We start from the raw sequence: 16391 nt of genomic DNA, 5'->3' as shown, positions 1-16391 counted from the left end.
CCAGGACCGGTCACAGCACTGGGAAACACTGGAGGGGGGGGGTCGGAGGGGCCTGGGGGGACAGCGGCATCGCTGGGGACACCCCCGGCTTTGGGGAGCAGAACGAGGGGCCAAGGGAGTGAACCCCCCCAGCAGAGCCCCCTCCCCGAAACACCCCCTGGCCCCACTGCCGGAGCACCGGGCCTGGGAACGGAGAGATTTTGGGGAAGGGGGGGGGGGTTGGAAGAGGAATTTGGGGGTGGGAAGGGGAGGTCGGGGGTGGGTACGGGGGATCGAGGGGGGCGTGGAGGGTTCGAGGGGGGCTTTGTTCCCCGGTCCTGCCAGGCTCGTGCTGCCCGCGCAGGGTGGGGGCTCAGCACAGGGACGTGGGACCCCCCCCAGCACCGAGGAGGCTCCAACGCCCCCCCGAACCCCCCCACGCTGCGGGGGCCGAGCGCAGCGGCTGCAGCCCCCTCCTCGGCGGGCCGGGGGCGGCGGGGATGGGGATGGCAGGGCTGGGGACGGGGATGCAGTTGTCATGGCAACCCCGCATCCAGCCTCAGCCTCGGCTCTGCCGCACCAGCCCCGCAGAGCAGCCACCCCCCCCCGGCCCCTCTCCAACCCCCCCAGGGCGATCCCTGGATCCCCCCCAAGCCCCCCAACCCCTCTCCCATCACGGGGTGCACCCCCAGAGCCCCCCCCACCCCCAGTGCCGAGCCCAGCCCAGCCTTCACATCCCCCCCAAGAACCAGGGGACCCCCCCCCCCAAACACCCCAAATCCACGGGGCCCCCCAAAACCCCCCAACCCCTCTCCCAGCCCAGATCCCCCCCTCCCACACCGAGCCCAACCCACCCTTCACCCCATCAGCCCCCCCCCCCATGGTGCCACTCCCCAATCCCACGGGATCCCCCCAAACCCCTCTCCCAACCCAGGGTACCCCCCTGCACACCCCAGGGCTGAGCCCAACCCAGCCTTAACCTCCCCCTAAATCCACGGGACACCCCCCTTCCAACACAAGAGACAAAAATAACTGGGAATTATTCTCTTTAATGCTCATTTTCCACACATTTGCCAAACGGGATCGTGGCGTGCAAGACAGGGGAGAGTGTGCTGGGTCCATGGGCAGGGGCTGGGGAGGGTGTCACAGCCCCCCCACCCCGACACCCCCCAACCTCCAAACCTTCCAGCCAAGAAAAAAATATATAAAGCACTAAAGGTGAGACATTCAGTGCCCCCTCCCCGAACACGTAGGACGATACAATCAAAGGTAAAATGCCCCCACGGGCACCAGGGTGGGGGGGCACAGATAAATAACACCACTGCCTCCCTCCCCCCCCCCTCCCAAAACAAAAAAAAAAGGTTTGGTTTCTTCAGTTTTCGCTATTTTTGTCTCGCTTTATTTTTTTTCCTTTTTTTTTCTTAAAAAGTCATTACAAAAAGAGCCATCGAGGAGCCTCCTACAAAAGGGGTTAGTGTTTGTCCCAGGTGGGGACTGGGGGGCTAAGGAGAGGGGGGGGGGGTCACATCCTGCCTTCCCCCCCCCTCCACTCCCAGCCCAGCCCCCTCCCCCCGTGCTCTCCTCTCATAAAACCCCTCAAAAATTGCACGTGACGTTTGGTTTTTAACAGCTTTCAGCAACTCAGGGGGGTGGGGCTGGAAGGGGGGGCTGCCTCCCACCCCCTCACCCGAAAACTGGCGGGTGAGGGAGGGGGGGCCTTCCCCCAGCTCCCCCCAAAATCTTGGGAGGGGGGGTCAGGGTCAGACCCCACCATTTCTGCTGCGGGGGGGGGAAGAGCCATCAGTGCAGCGAGTTGCCAGGTCTCAGGGGGAGGATGGGCCCCCCCACTGCTGCACGTGAGGTGGGGGGGGGACATCTGTTGTTGGTGGGGGGAGATGAGGGAACAACCACTTTTGGGGGGTCACAATGCCAGGGACGAGGCTGCAGGAGCAGCCCCCCAGGCTCCTGCCCCCTGTGCTGCCCCTCAGAGATGGGACCCCCCAGGTTGTCGTCCCCCCCCCCCAGGAGACTCACCCCCCCACGAGGAGCAGGGCAGTGGGTATGGGGGGGCTGTGGCTTGTCCAGGGAAGGGGATAAAACAACAAAACACCAAAATTTACCCTGTTAAATAGAGCTGCCCGTTGGGGAACGGCTCAGCACCGCTGCTGCATGGGGGGGTCACATCCTGCCCCCCAACCTCCCCCCAGAGCAGGGTGACCCCTCCCCAGCTGGTCCCTCACCCCCTCCCCGGGCCGGTGGTGGGTGCAGAGCGTGGCTGGCGTGGGCATGCGGGGACCACGCGGTGAGGGGGGTGTGGTGGGGGGGCTGCGGGCCTGGGGGACCCCAGGGAGCCCCCCCAGGTCCTTGGGGAGCCCCCTCTCCCTCCCCTCCGAGCCACAGTGGCTTCACAGCCCCGAGTGCGGAGGGAAGGGAGGGGGGGCTCCCAGAGGAGGAGGAGGAGGAGGAGGGTGGGGGTGAAGCCCACGCTGTGTCCCCCCCACCCCCTCAGAACTCCACCTTGCAGGCAGGGAAGGTCTCATCCTGCATGGCCACGGTGCTGTTGCTGCCCAGCACCGTGATGCCCAGCTCCTGCTGCCGGTCGTGGGTCTCCTGGTACCACTCGTGCATCACCAGCGAGTCGAAGGTGGGGATCAGGGTCACCTGTGGAGACACCGGGGACACCTCGTCACCCTCCCCCCCCCAGCACCGGGAAGGGGCCGATCCCAACATTTCAGGGACCAAGGTCACCTGCAGGGACACCCACCACACCCTGCCACCCCCCAGGACTGGAAGGGGCTGATCCCAACCCACCTTGCCACCCCCCCAAACACCAGGAAGGGGCTGATCCCCCCCCCTGCCCCAGGTACCCGTGGGGGCTCACCTGGATGTCGCTGCCCCACTGGTGCTTGCCGCTGAGGAGGGCGTCGAGGAGGGGCCGCAGGACCCCCTCCTTCAGGTGGTCGTCCCCGCTGACCACGTAGCAGAGGGAGCGGACGCGCCGGAAGAACTCCTCGTCCACGGTGCGGGCGCTCCAGGAGCCGGGCAGGTACGCCAGGTCCACATAGACGGGGGGGCCCTGGGGGGCTGTGGCCCGTGTGCCTGTGAGGAGGAGGGGGACACGGTGGTCTGCAGCAGCCCCTGATCCTCCCGAACCCACCGCTGGTGTCCCACAGGGACCCCAGAGCAGGAGCCCCCCGTCCCCCGCCCCGTACCTGCGGGTGATGCCCGGCCCGCTCCCGCCGCCGGCCGGGCTCCGGCGCCACGGGTGGTCCCGGGGGTGCGGGGGTCCCCGAGGGAGGGGCCCTTCTTGTCCCCGGGGGGCAGCCTGGCCTTGTCCCCGCTGTCCCGGGCCGAGCTGGCGGGACCCCTGGCCTTGGGGGCCGAGGAGGGGTGGCGGGGGGGCTCGGCCTTCGGGGTGGCGGGCGCGGAGCCCACGCGGGACGGGATCCTCTTCGCTTTGCCGGGGGGCTCCTTCCTGCCGGGGGGCAGCGCCTCGGGGTCCACCATGCAGATCCCGGGCTGGGCGGGGATGGGGCAGGGGTCCTTCAGGGGGGCCGGCAGAGGGTCGCAGGCTCTGGCCACGGCGCGGGGCGGCCGCTCCGAGTCCTCGTCCGACTCCAGCCCGTCGGCCAGGAGGGAGGGACAGTCCTCGGTGGCCGGGGGGATGTCAGAGTCGGAGAGGGTGGGCAGCGACTCGCTGACGGAGGTGGGGGGGGTCTCCCCGGGGCGGCCCCGGGGCGGCACCAGCTCCTGTGACGGGTCACTGTCCGACAGCTCCCGGGGGCTGGCGGCGGCCGAGGGCGACCGCTCGGACTTGGGGTGCTCGAACTCGCAGGGCGACACCAGGCACAGGTCCACGTCGTGGGGGGACTCGGAGCGGCGGCCGGGCCGTGGTGCCACGTCCCCGTCGGCCCAGGGCGGGTGGTGGCAGGGCCGCAGCGGCAGCGACAGCCCCCCTTTGGCAGGCTCCGACTCCGGCGTGTCCCCCGTGCTCCGGGAGCCCCGGCCCTCCTCCGGGGGGGACTCGCTGACCGGCGGCAGCACCTGCTCGAAGGAGACCGAGAGCGACTCGTCCACCTCGGTGGAGTGCGGGGAGCCCACCTCGGCCGGCAGCGAGGGCGTGGTGATGGTGGGGGACACGTCGGGGACTTCATCCTTGAAAGGGCTGAGGGACAGACACCCCGCCTGCTTCTCCTGCCCCGAGCCGTCCTGCCCGGCCTTGCCCCCGCCTGCCGGCCACGCGTTGGGCTGCCGGGCGGTGCCGGTGCCCGGCTCCTCCGCGCCGTCGTCCACCGGGGACTGGTGGAAGGGCGTGTGCCCGGCGCTGGCCGGCCCCGAGCTGGCCGGGGACATCATCTCCAGGGTCTTCTCCTCGGAGCTGCCGCAGGGGTCCTCGGCGCCCTCGGGGCCGTGGTTGAGCAGCCCGGTGGGCGTCAGGTCGAAGTTGACGCTGCGGTCGCTCTTGGGGGTCTTGGCCATGGGCGAGGGGGGGCACACGGCCCTCAGGGGGCTGCTCTCCAGGTAGCGGAGGCGCTGGGGGCTGTCGGGGTCCTCCAGGCCGTTCTCCAGGCAGGAGGAGTCCCCCGGCCGCCTGGCCCCCCCGTTCTCCAGGGATAAAGGCTCCAGCTCGCTCTCGGCCGTGGCGATGCCCTCGTCCGTGGATTCCTCCTTCCTCCTCCTCCCGCCGGATCCCGGCTCCCGCTCGGCCTCCGGCAGCATGTCCTCGGGGGAGGAGGACTTGGAGCCATCCGACGTCCCCGGATCCTTCCTGGCACCCGCCTCCCGCGGGGTTTTAGCCTTGGGTTTCTCCAGCTCCTTCTTGAGGGGCGGCTTCTTGATGCTGCCGGCCTTGGCCAGGGGTTTGCGGGTCTCCGGGACCGGCGTTTTCCGTGCTGGAATCTTGGCCGGAGCCTTGGCCTCTGCCTTGCTCTCCTTCGTGTCCTTCCGCAGCGTCTCGGCCTTCGCCTCCTTCTTCACCACCTTCACCTCCTTCTTGGCCTCCCCTTTCCCCTCGGCCCCCTCATCCTTCTTTGGCAGCTTCTTCTCCTCTTTCTTGGGAACTGGCTCCTTCTTGGGAGCCACTTTCTCCTTGTTCAGCTTCACCTTCATGTCTCCCTTTGCCTTCTCCACCGCAGAGTCCACCTTGGCTCGAGCATCCTTGGCTTTCTCCTCTTCCAACCCCGTTCTGGCCGCCTCCCCCATGGATTTTGGCTTCTCCTTGGCCCCAACCTTCACCTCCTTCTTCTCCACCTTCGGAGTCTTCTCCTTGGGCACCGGTGCCCCGGCCTCCACCAGGCTGAGCTTGGAGCCCGACTTCAGGCTCTCCTTGCTCTCCGCCCTCCTCTGCTTCAGCGGCTTCTCCGGCGGGGACGCCGACACCCCCTTCAGATCGTTCTTGGTGACCACGGGGTGCTTGAGGAACTCCAGGTGCTTCACCTTCTCCAGCCCCTCCAGGATGCGGGCCTGGGGGGTGCAGCCGGGGAAGAGCACCCGGATGATCTTCTCGTAGCGGCTCACGGGGTGCCAGACGAGCAGGACGCACACGGAGGTCAGGCACTGCAGGGGCAGGTCCTGCTCCTTGGGGTACCCGTTCCCCGCCCACTGCTGCAGGAGGAACTCCAGCTCCTTGGTGCCCTTCACGGGGTTCAGCACGTACATGTCCAGCCGGCCCACTCCCATCTTCTGGAAGAGCACGGTGGGCTCGGCGCGGGGGCCACTGTCCCGGGCCAGCAGGTTGGGGCGGATGCCCAACTTCTCCAGGTAGTGCAGGGTCAGGGCGGCCTCGTCGCAGCTCTTCAGCACCCGGGAGTTGCCCTCGATGTCCTTCAGCTTCTCGGAGGCGTTGAGGAAGACGACGCCCAGCTCCGGGGAGATGAGGTTCTTGGCCCAGTCCCCGTTGCCCTGGGAGCTCTGGGACTGGGATGGGTCCTCCTCCAACTCGGCCAGCTTCCTCTGGAGCAGGCTGTTGATGCCAGGCAGGCTGTCCGTGCCCGCGTGCGTCACCAGGATGGAGTCGATGCGGTCCAGGTGCCGGACCAGCTTCCAGAAGGAGGATTTGGGGTTGGAGCCCCCGTTGACCAAGACGTTGAAGCCGTTGACGGCAAAGAAAGCAGAGTCCCCTCTCCCGCCCGGGAAGATATAGCAGCAGGGCTTGGAGAGCTTGAGGAATCCCACCATGGTGGGGGGCTCCAGGAGGTCGAAGGGGGACTGGGGCTCCAGCGACTCCGACAGGTACTCCATGAACTCCTCCAGCCCCTCCATCTCCGGCAGGACGCAGCCCGGGTTGTAGCGCAGCTCGATGAAGTCCTGGAGGTTGTGATGCTCCAGGCCCGAGTCCCTCCACTCCCCAAAATCGGGGCAGCTGATGGTCAGCCTGGCCTTGGCCGAGGGGTCCGCGGAGCTCAGGATCTCCCCCACCTGCGAGGGGACGGGGACAGCCGGGGCTTCAGGGGGGAGGTGGCACCAGGGACAGCGATGTGACAGCCACGGGGAGGGGGGGCCCTGCCTCACCGCCCTTCCCTGGGGGTCCCACATTCCCGTTACCCACAAAGGGGGGGCCCTTCCCTGGTTCCCTCCCAGCCCTGGTGCGGCTCAAGGCCGGGATGTGGCCCCCCCCAGCGTGGCAGTGAGGAGGGGACACTCCAGCAGCCCTCTGGAGCAGCGGCTGATCCATCCTCCTCCCGCTGCCGTGCCCGAATCCCGCCCAGACGCCGGTGACGTGCTCAGACAGCGGCTCCGGCAGCGCCCGCCTGCAGCCTCCCCGGGGAGGGGAGAGTGGGGAGGAGGGGGGGGACAGGCGGCTCCTTCCCGAGGCTCCCCCCCCGGAGCACCACACCTCCTTATCCGTGAAGATCTGGATGAAATCCCGGAGGGAGAAGCAGCCGGTCTGCAGCATCAGCTCCCCCGTGTCCTCCACGCAGGGCCCCGCGAACACGAGCAGCTTGTGCTGCGACGCGTCCGTGATGAGGTTCCGCAGCTGGGGACGGAGGGGACGTGAGGACGGGGGGGACGTGAGGACAGAGGGGACGCGGGGACGGCACTTGGATCCACCCCAGCCGTTCCCAGCTCACCTCGTCGCACAGCGACTTGTCGGAGGGGTTGAGCAGCACCAGGGTCTCCAGCACATCCCCGCGGTGGTGGAGGGTCCTCTGACCTGCCGGGAGCAAGGGCTGACCCCCACCCTCCCCAAAATCGGGCTGCACCCCCACCTGGGCCTCGTGGCGGGGGTGGCAAGGCCAGAGCCTGCCCGGTATTCCGGAGGAAGAGGGACAGCCGTGATCCCGCTCCGGACACCGCGGGGGCCAAAGGACACGTTTCCCGTGTCCTTCCTGCCACTGGGAGGGGAGGAAAGGCAGGGGGGGCAGGCTGGGGGAGCCCCTTCTGCCCCCCCAGACAACATAGTGAGTCCTGGGTGCTCCTGGGGGCAGTCTGGGGGTGAACTCCCTTCCTAAGCAGGGAACCACCCACTGGAGACCAAACTGACCCTGCCGGGGGTGGGACGTGGAGGGGCGGGAAAAAGGCACCAGAGCAGCCCCAGCTCCATCTTCTCCATTCCCTTCTCCCATGGAAAATCACATCCCGCCCCGGGCTGGGAGAAGGAAGCGGCTCCTCACGTGGGGGGATCACGGGGTTTGGATGGGGGGGGGTGAGCACAAAGCCAAGGCTGTTCCCACAGAAAGCGGGGGGCGGGAGGGGGGGTCCCACAGAAACAAGGGGATCCCTCCAGCTCCTGGGGGGGTTTTCCCCCCTTTCTCCCCCCCGTTTCACCTCTCACGATGCTGGAGAACGTGGCCGAGTGCCGGGACACGAAGAGCTTCAGCTGCTCGTCCAGGTTGCAGGAAGTGAGGTCGATGTCCCACGAGCGGATCCCTGCGGAAAACAGGGGCCAAAAATTCAGGGAAGGGGAGGGGGGGGCTCAGCACCCACCAGCACCCACACGGTGCCGGTAGGGACCGTCCCCACAATATCCCCTCCCCCCGATACTGCCCCTCTCACCTCACCCTGAGCTGGTTTTGGGGGTCCCCAAACCCACCCGGACCCCGACACACCGACACCTGCCCGGCAGGTGAGCGCCCTGTGCGGTGACTCACGGCAGCACCGGCTGTGCCAGCGCCAAATCCCAACCCCCCGGGGCACGGAGCACCTCTGCCAGCACCTCTTCAAAGGGGGTAATTAAGGAATTAACGGCGCCGGAGGATTCGGCACACGCCGGGCTCGACCTGCCGGCACCCGGACAGGCGCTCTTAGAACACCGAGGGGCAGCCCCAAAACACCTCCTCAGGGTTCCCCACCGGGGGTTTGGGGTCTGGCAGCCCCCCCCAAACCGCTCCCAGTAACGGCCACCGAACCGGGGGCGATGGCGTAACGGGGGGTTGCACAACCGTTGGGGTTTGGGGGGGGTTTGGGGAGGTTCAGGGCTGCCCTCGCAGCGGGACGGTCCTGCCACGGGGGGACAATGGGTCAGTCCCGGCAATGGGAACACCCCCCCCGCCGGGATTTTGGGGATCTGCTCCAATGTGGGGTGTTCGATGTCACGGCCTGAGACACCACCACCCCCCCCCCAGCTCAGGGAGGGGCAGGAGTGGGACGTGGGGGCTGGAGGGGATCCCTGCGGCTCGTGGGGTGAATCCCTGGGGGCTCGGGGCAGGAAAAGGGGCAGATCCTGGAAATGTAGGGGAGCAGATCCTGGGGATCCAGGGCGAGCAAATCCTGGGGGGTCTGGGGCTGGGGAGGAAGCAAAGCTTGGAGACCCAAATTCTGGGGATTTGAGGGGGCAGATCGTGGGAGTTTAGGGGGGCAGATCCCGGGGGCCTGGGAGGGGGGGGCAGATCCTGGAGCTGAGGGGCAGAAAAAGGGGCAGATTCTTGAAAATAGAGGGGCAGATCCGGGGGTCTGGGGGCAGGAAAGGCGGCAGACCCTGGGATTTTAGGGGAGCGCATCCTGGGATTTCAGGGGGCCAGATCCCGGGGGACCCGGGGCAGGAAAGGGACAGATCCTGGGATTTTAGGGAGGGGCAGATCCCGGGGGGCCTGGGGCAGGAGGGGGCTGCCCGGGGTGGGGGAGTCAACCCCGGGAGGCCCCTGCGGAGGAGGGACGTTGGGAGGAGGGACCCCCACGGGGTCCGCGGCCGGAGCATCATCGCGCGGTCTCACCTCGCTCCAGCTGCTGCAGCGCGGCGGCCCTGAGGCCGGGCCGGTGGCAGCCGCCGCCCACGATGGCGAGCAGGGAGAAGCGGCCGCGCGGCCCCGGGGATGCTGCGGGAGCGGCGGCGGGAGCGGGGGCCGGAGGGGCCGCGGGCACCGGAGCCGCCGCCATCTTCGGGCGCCCCCCGCCCGCTTAACGGCCACGCCCCCTTAACGGCCGCGCCCCCTGCGTCACCGCCGCCCCGACCCGCCCACTGATGTCACCGCCAGCCAATGGCCGCCGGACGAAGGGGAGCGGGTGGGAGGGGCGGAGGTGGGCGCGGGGCGGGGTCTTAAAGGGGCAATGGCGGGGTGGGGCGGAGGGATGGGTCCCGCGCGGTGCGCGATGGGCCGGGTGAGCCCTCGCGTCCTCCTGCCCTCGGATGCTCCATCCCTCCGCCTCCGGAGGGTCGGGGGCCATCGCTACTGTAATAGGAGCCCCCCCTAGACCCAACCCTCAGCCCCCCTTCCTCGCTCTGGCAGCGTTCCCGCTCCCCTGCCCCGCACCCCACCCCAGCCTCGGGTGGACCCGCCGCAGGATGTGACCCACCCTTCCCACCATCCCCCCAGTGTCCCCCGTCCCCCAGCCCTGCCCCAGGCTCAAGTGGGTGCCCCACGTGGACCCGCAGCAGAATGTGACCCACCCTTCCCATCCCCGCTCAGAACCCCGCCCGGCGGCAGAGGGGGGCTGGCACCCCAAAATCCCCGCACAAAGCAGTCAGGAGGGTGAATTCAATCATTTAATGTGTCCCACCCCAGCCCCACAGCCCAGGCACCCGAGGGTGCTGTGCGGGTCCATCCCGGTGCGGGGAGGGGGCTGGGGGCCCGCGGCTCCCCCTCCCCTGCGCGGGGCACAGGCGGGTGGCAGCTGGTGTCCCCCGGTGTCCCCCGGTGTCCCCGATCCCTCAGGAGCACTTGAGGATGAAGAGGTTGCAGGAGGTGCCGCGGGGGCAGCTGCAGAGCTTCCCGATGCGCGCCCCGCGCCGCACCGCGCACGGCTCCCCGGGCTCGCACTGCGGGACCGCACCGTCAGCCCCGGCACCCGGAGGGGGTTCGGGGGGTTTGGGGGGTACCCCCCGAGCGCCCAAGGTGAGCACCCACCGCCCCCCAGCCCCGCCGTACCGAGGGCACCCAGCTCAGCCTCTTCTCCAGCGCCGGCGGATCCCTGGTCCCGAGCTTCTCCAGCACCTCCTGCAGCACCTCCACCTGCCGGACACACACCGGGACACCGCGAGCTCCCGGGACATCCCGGGGCTCCGGGCCGGGTCACCCCGAGTCCCCCAGGGGCTCTGGATCTGCATCACCCTGAGCCCTCCAGATCCTCTCACTCTGAGTCCCCGGGAATGTCCATGGGCTCTGGATCCTTGTCACCCCAAGGCCCCCAAGACATCCCTGGTGTCTGGATCTGCATCACCCTGAGTCCCCGGGAATGTCCAGGAGTTCTTGTCCAGCCAAGTCCCCCAGGATTCTGTGCCATCCATTGAGGATCATCCCCATCCCCTCCCGTGCCTGGCTTTATCTGGGTCAGGAATCAGGGCTGGGGCAGGATCGGGGGGCTCAGGGCAGTGCTTAGGGTGCATCCCGCCCCCCACGACCCCACCCCAACACGCCCCACCCGGCACAGCATCTCCCATCCCCACCCCCGAGCCAGAGCAGCCCGTCGGGACAGGGCAGGGAAGGGAACACCGGGTAAAATTCCCCAACCCAGCAATTCCCACGTGCTGCGGGATGTCCCCGGTGCTGCTCCTGCGAGGAGCCCCCCGAGTGCCCGACAGCAGCGGCACAAAACCAAAAAAAGTGGTGGGATCTCAGTTTCCCCCTCCCGAATTCCCCAAGAACACCCCGGCACGGCCAGAACCGGCCCCCAAACCGGGGTGGTGGGAGCAGGAGCACCCTGAGGTGCCCCAGAGCCGCACGGGGGGTGCTGAGGACCCCCTTCCCCACTCCCCCCACTGCCCCAGCCCCTTTACCAGCTCCGTCTCCTCCCGGCTCTGCCCGGGCAGGCTCAGGGGGGGAAGGACCCCCGGCACTGGCTCAGGGGTACCCAGCAGGATGAGGCCAGAGCCCAGCAGGCAGAGCAGGCAGAGCCAAGGGTGTCCCATGTTCCCGGTGCTGGAGCCTCCCTGGATTCTCATGGAAGTGTCGGGCTCAGCTTTATATCCCCCAGCCCCCGCCAGCCCCCGGCGTGGGCAAACACCCGCTGACGCAGAGCCGCGTGTCCCCCCAGCCCTGTCACCGTCACCAGGCTGGACGGGGGGACACATCCCCGGGAGATGCATCCCTTGGGACACAGGAGCCGGCGGGATGGACGTCAGCACCGCGGCCAGGGAGGGACCCCCAGGGCGACCCCCCCGCCCCGCAGCCGGGCAGAGGCCGCCGCCAATTCCCTGAGCAAACACGGGGCTCATCCCGGCTGGATCATCCCGGCGCGTCCCCCCGGACACGGCACAGACGGGGGGCAGGTGGGTCTCACAAACAGATTTATTGCAAAGCTGGGGACAGACGGGGGGGACAGACAGGGGGACGCGGGGGGACTAAAGCCTTGTTGCCCCAGTATCCACAGGGGAGTCCCCCAGTGCCACCGCATCCCTTTGTGTCCCACGCCCTCCCCCACGCGCCCCCCGGGGGTCCGTCAGTCCCGCAGCATCACTTTGGGGTCCCTTCGTGTCTCACAGCCCCCCCCCCCCGGTCTCCTTGTCCCCTCCGAGGGTTCCCCAGTCCCTCTGCATTCCGGCGGGGTCCCCGCTGTCCCGCAGCCCCCCCAGGTCCTGTCCCAGGCCAGGACCCGCATCACAGCCAAGCATCCTCCTCCCCCTGCTCCTCCTCGCTGGGGGCCTGGGGGTCCCTGCCGTGGGACCCCTCCCTCGGAGAGTCCGGGGGGAGCCACGTCCAGTCCCTTCGATCTGGGCAAGTCCAGACCCCCCAGCCCCGGGCCGGTCCCGGTTTAGTGGCCCCCAGCCCCGGTGCGGTCGCCCTCAGACCAGCCCGGTCCTGGTTTGGTAGCCCCGGTCCAGCTCAGCCCCCCGCAAGTGGTCCCGAAGCCCCGCCCACACGCCCGAACCCCCGCCTGCCACGCGCGCGGAGCCCTCTGGGTAATGTAGTCCCCGCCCCAACGGAGACCCGCGACTTCATTTCCCAGGGGGCTTTGCGGCGGGGAGAGCGAGCGCCCCCTGCTGGGGTGGAGGTCCGAGAGGCGGGAGCGCCGCCACCCCTGTGATGAGTTGCGGCCGTGCTCGGACTCGGGGGCTCAGCGGGGTCGGGGAGGGGGGACAGGGCGCGGTGGGGACACGCACAAGGCGCCAGCAGCGCCGCGGGCGGGTGGCAGCGTGGGGACACGTGCCACGCGGGAGGAAAACTGAGGCACAGCGTGGGCGCTCCCCGCGACCCCGGGGGACACGCACCGGTCCGGACCCGGAGGCCCGGACGGGGCAACCCGGTGTGCGAAACCCCGGGATGCGCCTGGGAGGCGGTGGGTGCGCGGGCAGCAGGGAGCGCGTCCCCGAGAGCGCGTCCCCGCGGGCCCGGGCCGTGTCCCCGGCAGGTGGCGGCCGCCGCCCGCCCCGCAGCCCGGAGGTCCCCGCGTGTCCCCGTTTCCCCCGGTTCTGAGCGCACCGACCTCCCCCTGCCCCCGCCGCAGGTCCCGGTGCACGGACAGAGCCGCCCCCGCGCCCCGGTGCGCGAATTGCCGCCCCCCGCTGCAGCCCCCGCTCAAGCGACAGACCCCCGGTGTAGCCCCCGGTGCATGGACCGACCCCTCGGTCAACGAACCGACCCCCGGTGCAGCCCCCGGTGCACAGACCGACCCCCCGGTGCAGCCCCCGGTGCATGGTCCGACCCCCCGGTGCACGGACCGACCCCCCGGTGCACGGACCGACCCCCTGGTGCACGGACCCACCGCCGGTGTAGCTCCCGGTGCACGGAGCGCCCCCCGACCCACGCACAGAGCCCCCCTGCAGCCCCCGCTCCCACGGACGCGACCCCCCGGTGCAGCCCCTGGTCAACGAACCGGACCTCCCGCTGCAGCCCCCGGTCGACGCACAGACCCCCCCGTGCAGCCCCCGACCCACGGACCCATCCCGATCCCGACCCTGATCCCGATCCCGTCCTCGCAGACCCCCCCCCGCTGCACGGCCGCGACCCCCCGGTGCAGCCCCCGCTCAACGAGCCCAACCCCGGCGCAGTGACCGATCCCCGGAGGCGGATCCCGACCCCCGGACGGACCCCTGGGGTCGATCCCCCCCTTTTTCCCCCCCGTTCCCCCGTTCCCGGTTTTGGGGGGGGCAGTTTCAGGGCGCGGGTTTCCCCCCGCGACCCCCCCGCGTCTCGTCCCCACGTGGGACCCGCCGGCGGCGGCCAATCAGCGACGGGCCCGCGGGCGGCCTCGCGCAGCGCCAGCCAATGGCCGCCGCGGGGGCGCCGCGCGCGGCCCCGCCCCCGGCAGGAGCCTATAAAAGGCGGGTCCGGGCGAACCGGAGCCTCAGAGCGATCGCGCTTTGGGAGCGGCCGGAGCCGAACGGGAGCCGGGATCGCGATAGAGCCGCGATATCTCCTCGATACCTCACCGATACCTCCGCGATAGCCGCTCTTGGGATTATTGCTCTTGGAATTTGCCTTCTCTCGCTTGGGATTACAATTGCACCATGACCCTGGAGGAGCTGGTGCCTTGCGATAGCAGCAAGTAAGTCGCGGGAAGCTCGGGGGTTTTTGGGGGGTGTATGTGCGGGGGGGGGTCTGTCGTTGTCGCCGCCGGCGCTCACGGGCTCTGTCGTTCCTCCGCGACAGGATGCAGGCGGTGAGCGAGGCGGTGGAGCGGGTGCTGGTGGCGGCGCAGCGGCAGGACCGGCTCACGGTCGGGGTCTACGAGTCCGCCAAGCTCATGAATGTGTGAGTATCGCGACACGGCTCTGTCGGGGGGGGTCTGTCGGGGGAGTCCGGGCGGCACCAGCGCGGTTCGCATGGTGGGGGTCCGTCCCGGAGCGGTTAGTGCAGGGCTGGTTCTTGCCAGGGGGGTTGTACGGGGTGTGGAGGGTAGAGACAGGACTCCGGGCTGCATTTTGGGGGGGTCTGTCCCCCATATCTCAGTGCGACAGGGAGGTGACACGGGGGGGTGACAGCTCCGGGAGGGAGTTACACACGGGAGACCCCCGACGACGGGGGGGGGGCGACAGTTCCGGGGTGGGGGGTTACACGCAGTGAGATGACCTCGGTGGCGCAGGGGTGACAGTTCTGGAGCTGGGGGGTTGCATACAGTGAGGTGATCCCGGTGACACGGGGGGGGTGACAGCGGCGGGGGTGAGGGGTTGCACCATCCACAGCCGTCCTGACCCCCCCCCCCGTGCCCCTCACAGGGACCCCGACAGCGTCGTGCTGTGCGTTCTGGCCACCGACGAGGAGGACGAAGGCGACATCGCCCTGCAGATCCACTTCACCCTCATCCAGGCGTTCTGCTGCGACAACGACATCCACATCCTGCGCGTGTCCGGGATGCAGCGCCTCGCCGCCATCCTGGGCGGGGGCGAGCCCGAGCCGGGGGCCGAGCCGCGGGACCTGCACTGCCTCCTGGTCACGGTGAGCGAGGGCAGCGTGACGCGCCCGTGACCGCGCCGGGCGCCGCGCCAGGGGCCGGGGAGGGTGACGGGGCTCGGGGGCCACGTGTCGGGGCGCCGGCGGCACTAACCTCGTGCTCCTCGCTCCCCCAGAACCCGCACACGGACGCCTGGAAGGGCCAGGGGCTGGCGGAGGTGGCGAGTTACTGCGCCGAGAGCCGCGACAGGAACCAGTGGGTGCCCTACGTGTGTCTGCAGGAGCGCTGAGCCCTTCCCGGCCCCTTCCCGGCCTGGACCTGAAGGATTGAAAAAAAAAAACCTTAAAAAAAAAAAAAGCCGACATAAACCAGCAGGATAAAAAAAGAAGGAGAAAACAGAGCCAGTTCCAACCCACAAACCCAAGAACCCACCGATTTTATTTTTCTTTTTGACCGGAGAGCAGAAGGAGGAGGAGGAGGAGGAGGAAGGGGAGCGCGGCCGAAGCGGTGGGAATGGAGGGGGAGCCGTGCCGAGCCTGGATGGACACTGGCCAGGGCCTGGAGGGACACTGGCTGGAGCCCAGAGGGACAGTGGCCAGAGCTGCCGGCCGAGGAGTCGTGCTGGCCCAGGGGCCGGAGCTGGGGACCCCCAGAGCCCGGGGGGGGTGACCCCAGAGCTGGAGACTGTCAGGATTTTTGGCAGCTGGGACCCGATGGAGGCGAGGACTTGCAGAGGGGTGGAGTTTTTTTGTTGCAAAAACTTGCTTTTTTTTCCAAGGAATTACCGACGTCTGCACAAGATGGACCTGCACACCCCCCTGGGGGGTGCTGCTTTTGCACTTGGAGACCCTTGAGCTGAACCTTTTCCAGAGTTTATTCTTATACTGAGCGAGGAACTTAAATTTATTTGCAATAAAATATCTGAAGTCACCGGTGTTTGCTCTTCCTCTGCTCTCCCAGAGCTGTTCCCACGGGGAGTGGGATGGGCCGCTCCTGGGTGGGTTTTGGGGTGGGCTCCAGCCCCCACCTCCCCCCGGGGCTCTGCAAGCTGTGGGGGGCCTGGGGGGTGTCCTTTAGTGCAGGGCTGGGGGTTCCCACCCGTGTGTGGCCTCCCCGCACTGGCTGCTGGGGAAGGAGAAATTCCCACCCCACCCTTCTCTGGAAAAGGGTCTTTCCAGGAAAAACACCCCCGAGTTGCCCTTAGCTCTGTGGGAAACTGAGGCACGGCCCCCCCGCCGTGGGTGGGGGCAGGCCCGGGGTGATGGGATGGAGCTTCCCCACAGAACCCACGGCCCCCCGAGGCTGCAGGAACCGGGACCGGCCACCCCCGGGGGGAGGAGAGCCTGGGAAACCCCCCCACGCCCCCAGCCCTTCCCACGGCCGAGCTGTGGGAATTCCCTCCCACCCCTGGGCAGGGGCACCTGGGTTCTCCCTCAGAGTCCCCCGGGGGCTGGATTTGGGGTCAGGGAGGGTGGGCTGAGAACCCAAAGGCCGGGGGGAAACTGAGGCAGTGACTGTGGTGGGGTGTGGGGACCCCCAGGCCCCCTCCTGGAGGCAGAACCCCCCTGGCTGGGCACGGGCTGTGCTCAGGTGTGGGCAGTGTCACACAGGGCCGGGAGCTGTGCCAGGACCATCCTGCCCAGCTGGACACTCTGTCCGGCCGGGCAGGGACACAGTGACCGTCCAGCCTGGCTGGGACACCGTGG

At 68.9% G+C, this 16391-nt stretch overlaps 3 protein-coding genes across 3 annotated transcripts; 1 reads left to right on the top strand and 2 right to left on the bottom strand.

Annotated features, from left to right (window-relative positions):
* Nucleotides 1-1008: 1008 nt before the first annotated feature.
* MAP1S (microtubule associated protein 1S) lies at nt 1009-9309 on the bottom strand. The gene is made up of 7 exons (XM_027730979.2): nt 9132-9309; nt 7747-7848; nt 7050-7132; nt 6815-6955; nt 3192-6396; nt 2861-3078; nt 1009-2640 (listed from the first exon to the last, which is right to left on the bottom strand). Exons 1-7 carry the CDS (start codon nt 9292-9294, stop codon nt 2485-2487), a joined length of 4068 nt encoding a protein of 1355 aa, XP_027586780.1. The 5' UTR covers nt 9295-9309; the 3' UTR covers nt 1009-2484.
* Nucleotides 9310-9887: 578 nt separating this feature from the next.
* On the bottom strand, nt 9888-11797 carry LOC113993120 (cocaine- and amphetamine-regulated transcript protein-like). Its single transcript, XM_027731007.2, has 3 exons — nt 11132-11797; nt 10284-10367; nt 9888-10174 (listed from the first exon to the last, which is right to left on the bottom strand). The coding sequence occupies exons 1-3, from the start codon at nt 11567-11569 to the stop codon at nt 10067-10069; spliced, it is 630 nt and encodes a 209-aa protein (XP_027586808.1). The 5' UTR covers nt 11570-11797; the 3' UTR covers nt 9888-10066.
* Nucleotides 11798-13649: 1852 nt separating this feature from the next.
* Nucleotides 13650-15615, top strand: GADD45B (growth arrest and DNA damage inducible beta). Its single transcript, XM_027731013.2, has 4 exons — nt 13650-13839; nt 13944-14045; nt 14510-14729; nt 14861-15615. The coding sequence occupies exons 1-4, from the start codon at nt 13802-13804 to the stop codon at nt 14972-14974; spliced, it is 474 nt and encodes a 157-aa protein (XP_027586814.1). The 5' UTR covers nt 13650-13801; the 3' UTR covers nt 14975-15615.
* Nucleotides 15616-16391: the final 776 nt, after the last annotated feature.

This window comes from Pipra filicauda, unplaced genomic scaffold (assembly GCF_003945595.2).
Source record: "Pipra filicauda isolate LSUMZ 115617 unplaced genomic scaffold, ASM394559v2 scaffold548_size709544_pilon, whole genome shotgun sequence".
Classification (NCBI taxonomy): Eukaryota; Metazoa; Chordata; class Aves; order Passeriformes; family Pipridae; genus Pipra; species Pipra filicauda.
This window is presented reverse-complemented; position numbering and strand designations above follow the sequence as displayed.

Bases quoted from the DNA above. Each gene is read 5' to 3' on its own strand.
- MAP1S (XM_027730979.2), bottom strand. From the start codon at position 9,294: ATGGCGGCGGCTCCGGTGCCCGCGGCCCCTCCGGCCCCCGCTCCCGCC. The intron at 7,133-7,746 runs GTGAAACGGGGG...TGCTCCCGGCAG, and splicing joins GTTCTCCAGCATCGTGAGAG to GTCAGAGGACCCTCCACCAC. The intron at 6,397-6,814 runs GTGTGGTGCTCC...GTCCCCTCGCAG, and splicing joins AGATCTTCACGGATAAGGAG to GTGGGGGAGATCCTGAGCTC.
- LOC113993120 (XM_027731007.2), bottom strand. From the start codon at position 11,569: ATGAGCCCCGTGTTTGCTCAGGGAATTGGCGGCGGCCTCTGCCCGGCT. The intron at 10,368-11,131 runs GTAAAGGGGCTG...TGTGTCCGGCAG, and splicing joins GCCGGGAGGAGACGGAGCTG to GTGGAGGTGCTGCAGGAGGT. The intron at 10,175-10,283 runs GTACGGCGGGGC...GCGGTCCCGCAG, and splicing joins GGCTGAGCTGGGTGCCCTCG to TGCGAGCCCGGGGAGCCGTG.
- GADD45B (XM_027731013.2), top strand. From the start codon at position 13,802: ATGACCCTGGAGGAGCTGGTGCCTTGCGATAGCAGCAA. The intron at 14,046-14,509 runs GTGAGTATCGCG...TGCCCCTCACAG, and splicing joins TCCGCCAAGCTCATGAATGT to GGACCCCGACAGCGTCGTGC. The intron at 14,730-14,860 runs GTGAGCGAGGGC...TCGCTCCCCCAG, and splicing joins TGCACTGCCTCCTGGTCACG to AACCCGCACACGGACGCCTG.